We start from the raw sequence: 6,000 nt of genomic DNA, 5'->3' as shown, positions 1-6,000 counted from the left end.
CTTTAAAGTGACACCGGTGTCTAATTTAGTTAATTTTAACTGTTTGTATATCAATAAGAAATAAGTTTTTTAATAAACTGCATGTCAGAGTACATTTCTGGATTCACTTATACCTTTTAGGACTTTATATCATTTGTGATTATCACATCATACATTTAATGGGAAATAGTATTTATTTGCGCCACCTCACTCCTGTATACATTTCCCATTGCAAGGCCGCCAGCTCAGAAACTCTGTGTGGCGATGCAATAGCCAACAGGAAGAGGACCTTTCAGGACAGAGTCTTAATGTCAATAGGTTCAAACAGAACTCTCTGCAAAACCTTAATAACTAAGTTTAAGCTCCAAGGAGGAGCGGACTGTCTGAAGACAGGCCTGATTCTAGACAGAGCCTGAACAATAGACTGAACGTCAGGAAGCTCAGCGAGCCTCTTGTGCAACAAGACTGATAATGCCAAAATCTGTCCTTTCAAGGAACTGGCGGCAAGCCCCTTCTCCAGACCATCCTGGAGAAAGGAAAGAATCCTGTATACCTTAACCTTATGCCAAGGATAGCCATGCGACTCACACCAGGACAAATAAGTCCTCCACACCCTATGATAGATAAGACAAGTGACCAGCTTCCTGGCCTGAACTAGAGTATCAATCACCCTCTCAGAAAAACTTAGTTTGGCCAAGACTAAGCGTTCAATCTCCACGCAGTCAGCCTCAGAGAATCTAGATTTTGATGTTGAAAGGGACCCTGTTCCAGCAGATCCCTGCAACAGGGTAACCTCCAAGGAGGAGAGGATGACATCCCCACCAGTACCGCAAACCACGTCCTCCGTGGCCATAATGGAGCGATCAGAATGGCCGAAGCTCACTCCTGCTTGATGCGGCCCACTACACGAGGAAGAAGCGGTAACGGTGGAAAAATGTAAGCTAGGTTGAATCCCCAAGGAACCGCTAAAGCATCTATCAGCTCTGCCTGAGGATCCTTTAAACTCGACCCGTATCTGGGTAGCTTGCAATTGAGTCTGGACGCCATGAGATCTATCTCGAGCGTTCCTCATCTGAGACAAATCTCCGCAAACACCTCGGGTTGATGTAAGCCACTGAGGTAATGTTGTCGGTCTGGAATCTGATGAAGCTGAATGACCCCAGAGGAGGCCACGCCTTCAGAGCATTGTAGATTGCTCGAAGTTCCAGAATGTTTATCATAAGGAGAGACTCCTCCTGGGTCCAATTTCCATGTGCCATCCTGGCACCCCAAACAGCTCCCCACCCTGCCAGACTCATGTCCGTGGTCACAATCTCCCAGGACGGTCTCAGGAAAGATGTCCCAAGGGACAGTTGTTCCGGACGGATCCACCAAGAGAGGGAGTTCCGAGTCCCAACGTCCAGGGATATCTGCTGTGATAGATCTGAATGATCGCCATTCCACTGTCTCAACATGCACAACTGAAGAGATCTGAGATGGAACCTGGCGAATGGAATGACATCTTTGCTGAAAACCATGAGTCCGATCACCTCCATACATAGGGCCACTGAGGGACTTGAGGACTGAAGAGCCAGACAGGAGGACGCAATCTTCCTGCGCCACTGATCAGTAAGAAATATCTTCATGGATATAGAGTGTATTATCATGCCCAGAAACTCCACCCTTTTGCTGGGAACCAGGGAACTCTTTCCTGAGTTGCTCTTCCAACAATGAGATTGGAGCAGGAGAAGAAGGGCCCTCGAGTTATCCTGCGCAAGACTAAACGATGGCGCCTGGACTAGGATGTCGTCCAGATAGGGCGCCACCGCAATGCCTCTGGATAGGGCGCCCCCAGAACATTTGTGAAAACCAAAAGGAAGGTCCACAAACTGGAAGTGTTGGTCCAGAAACGCAAATCTTAGGAACCTGAAGTAATCCCTGAGGATTGGTACATGAATGTAAGCATCCTTCAAGTCTATTGCCGTCATGAACTGTCCCTCTTGAACTAGGGGCAGAATAGATCTGATCGTTTTCATTTTGAACGATGGAACAGCCAGAAATTTGTTTAAACACTTTAGTTTGTTTTAGGAATGTGCCCTCCTTCTTTGGAACCACAAAAAGGTTTGAATAATACCCTAGAGCCCTCTCTACCAGGGGTACTGTACTGGTACAATAACTCCTAGAGAAGAGAGATCCCTCACACACTCTAGAAATGCTTTTCTCTTTTCTGGTCTTGCAGACAGATTTGACAAGAGGAATCTGCCCCTTGGTGGATAAAATCTGAATCCTATTCTGTACTCTTGGGCAACAACCTCCAGAACCCAAGGGTCCTGAATGTCCTGCAACCATGCTTCTGAGAAGAGAGATAACCTGCCCCCTACTTGGTCCAGAGACCAGTCGGGGGCCGCCCCTTCATGCTGATTTTGACTCAGCGGGCTTCTTGCTCTGATTGGACTTACTCCAAGACTGAACTGGCTTCCAAGTTCTCTTGAAATGATCCGCTTTTGCGGCGGGCTGCTGGCGTTGGGCCTTGTCCGCAAAAAATGGACGAAAGGTAGAACCCTTAGGCTTAGCCTTCTTATCCTGCGGTAGAAAAGCACCCTTGCCTCTCGTAACCGTTTATATGATCGAATCCAATCCTGGACCAAACAAAATCTTTCCTTGAAAAGGTAGGGACAACAAATGTATGTAAATTTATTTTTTAAATGTTATATAATGCATACTGAAAACGTATTTGTAAATAATTATAAAGTAATGGGCACCTCCATGTTGAAATTAATAAAGTGTCCAAACACTAAATTGTACCAACAACAACTGTGTGGAATATAACAATGATAAAGTAACTAACAGTTTAGTGCTTGGACACTTTATTAATTGTTAAGGGAAAACATAGGTTTCAACATGGTGGTGATGATTACTTTATAGAACCTCAGTGTAACTGTAAAGCCCACATTTTTCATTCTTAAAGGGACAGTAAAGTCATAATTAGACATTCATGATTTAGACAGAGCATACCATTTTTTTTATTTTTTTTATTTATGTTCAGCACAAAAATCAGAAAAACAAAAACATACATAGCACCTTGCAGGGTATTAAAAAAAAAAAATACCTTATACATATAAGCCATATGAACATTCTCCTTAAACAGACAAAACAAAGAAGATCAAACATATAATTATGTTCCTATATTCCCAAATACAAGGTGTCTTAATGAAAAAATGTATATTTTGCCAGGAGGGAAAAGTAAAAATACAAAACAAATACACATCCTAAATAGAACCAAATCAGAGGCAAATAAATCTGTATTCTTCCCTTCAGTGTGCTGATATTTACTGTTTTATCTTAAAATTCAAACACAAAAAATAACATTGCCCTTTATGGGGATATTATCATGAAAGACGTTTTTTAACCTTCCATGGCCCTATAAGTTTCAAGATCTATTCTCTACAATGTATTAACCTCACTTCTTATTAAGAACTAAACACCAGGAAAAAGAACTCAAGGGACAGATCCAACCAACCAAAATATTAGCCATCTTAACGGGAACCGGGAAGGTCTGAGGTACCACCCTGTCCTCATATACTTTATCAAGCTTAGGAATCGAAGGCACCTCCGGCAGCTTCGGTTCCGGAACCCCCAGAGTAGCAAGCACTTGCCTCAGCAAAAAGCACAAATTCTCCATCCTAAACCTAAAGTCAGGTTCCTCCACAGCCAGAGGCCTAGATGACACAGATTCTGACCCAGAAGGGGCCTCCTCCGAAGAGTCTGATTGGGCCTCATCAGCAGATAACGCCTCTGATATTTCCATAGGCGTAGAGAACCACTGGGCCGGACCGTCAAGCTGTGTCCTACGCTTGCGCTTAGCAGAATGTGGTAAAGCATGGATCACCTTCAATACCGCCGTTTGCAGTTGATCCGCAAAATCTGACGGCCAACGAAGTTCTCCCATAGGTGGGCTGCATGTGCAATAGGAGATGGAAGCAGGGAACGCACTTCACGGGATGCAGAACCCTCAGAGGTGGACGGCTCAGTAATACTAGACATTATCAAGGCATGTGGAACATAGTTGAGCAGGCTGATCTACCTGAACCTCCTCGTAATAAACACAGGTATAAGACTTTGTTAAAGAGGGAGTACCCTCTAACGCGTCAGAGTCATCCATAACTTGCGCTTTTATATATATATATATATATATATATATATATATATATATATATATATATATATATACACACACACATATATATATATATATATATATATATATATATATATATACACACACACACAAACACACACACAAACATATATACACACACAAACATATATATATATATATATATATATATATATACCCACACACACACACATAATGGACAGTATACTGTTAAATTGGTTCCCCCTTAATCTGTTTCCAATTAATTGTTATACCAGCTGCAGAGTTTGAAATGTATAGAAAATGGTCGTTTGTTTGTTTTTGTATATGAAATAGCTATTTCAGATCATTGAAACAACAACCCAATACAAAGGGCTGCATTTATAGGGACAGCAGACCTCCTTATCTTATCTAATTATTTACACATTATATATATATATATATATATATATATATATATATATATATATATATATATATATATATATATATATATATATATATATATATAAAAATAACAAGATTATTGCATTGAGCAATGATACTTTTTTATTGGACTAACTATACATTTAAAAGATGACAAGCTTTTGGAAGAATGTCTTCCTTATTCAAGTCTGAAGCAATACTGACCAATTATTGCTTCAGACTTGAAAAAGGAAGACATTCTTCCGAATTATATATATATGGAACGTGTCATTTGTTTTGAGTCATTTTTGGGACTATTCATGTTATAAAATGGAGCTAAGTGTTCCATTTCGCTTGTTATTTCCATTTGTGATTAAGACGCATTTTTACCGATATCTAAGAAATATCATGAAACAAATGAATTGCTTTAAACAAATGGTTGGTGTATATATTTTGTTCAAAGTCTTACTGTTTATAAGCCATTTAAAAATCCAGCAACATGAGTTTTCCTGATTCTTTAACATATTCCAGTGTATTTCTGTTCATGTTCGAGTGCAATTAACATAATAAAAAGGTTAAAATGTGTACAAGTCTTGTTATACAAAATAATTGTACATTGTCGGTGACCTATGAATACAAATGAGGTAATATCACTAATAATGACACAAATACAAACCTGAACAACAATTCCTTGACGAGGGTCGATGATCCTTATTTTTCTGTCTTTACAAGACGTGGCCAGAAGACTCCCATCTGTGTTAAATGACATAGAGACAATCACATCTTTGTGACAGTCAATTGTCCTCACTGGACTATAAATTACAGGCTCGTCGTTGTCAAGATTCCATATCATTATCTGTAATACAAAGCAGCACATTAAATTCAAATAAGCCATTACTAAATAGCAAAGTTCAGCTGTTAGTTGTTTTTATTTTATAACCTTAAACAAAATTAAATAAATAATATTAAAAATAAGTAATGCAGTGCTCCATGTTGAAAAACAAACACTTTTTTTTTCTTTTTTTAATTTTAACTTTATTGAATAAAATAAGAAAAACACTGTTTATTTGTTCTGTTTGCATTTACTGCAGACACTAAACCAATGCACTTCTTTTCAAACCAATTACAAACCCCTAAAACATGAACTACCAAATTTAATTTCTAAACTATAAATATGCTTTTTATGAACGCATATACTGTTTTTCATTTTATATATACATATATGTGTTTGTGTGTGGCCTGTGAGTTTTGCTAGTGGCATGGGATGTGTATCCACTCTGGTTCATTTGAGAGAGCAGCCCACTAACATGCGTGTCTAGGAAGATTACATAGGCCTGTGTGTCCCTTGTTTGTATCTCACTTTGTTTGGTTGAAAGCTAGCATGTGTGGCTGTAGGTTAAAGGGACATTGTACACTAGATTTTACTTTGCATAAATGTTTTTTACATGATCCATTTATATAGCCCATCTGGTAGTGATTTT

General features: G+C 39.3%; 1 protein-coding gene across 5 annotated transcripts in view; it reads right to left on the bottom strand.

The window, feature by feature from the left end:
• CORO2A (coronin 2A) overlaps positions 1–6,000 on the bottom strand; it is a 373,363-nt gene that overhangs the window by 127,996 nt on the left and 239,367 nt on the right. For all 5 annotated transcript variants that reach the window (XM_053702692.1, XM_053702696.1, XM_053702694.1 and 2 more), the window contains exon 5: positions 5,196–5,375. In XM_053702692.1, the coding sequence (XP_053558667.1) occupies positions 5,196–5,375 (180 nt within the window). The remainder of the gene's footprint in view (positions 1–5,195; positions 5,376–6,000) is intronic.

Source organism: Bombina bombina, chromosome 2 (genome assembly GCF_027579735.1).
Source record: "Bombina bombina isolate aBomBom1 chromosome 2, aBomBom1.pri, whole genome shotgun sequence".
NCBI lineage: Eukaryota > Metazoa > Chordata > Amphibia > Anura > Bombinatoridae > Bombina > Bombina bombina.
The sequence above is the reverse complement of the archived record's forward strand: the minus strand, read 5'-3'. Positions and strand labels throughout refer to the sequence as shown.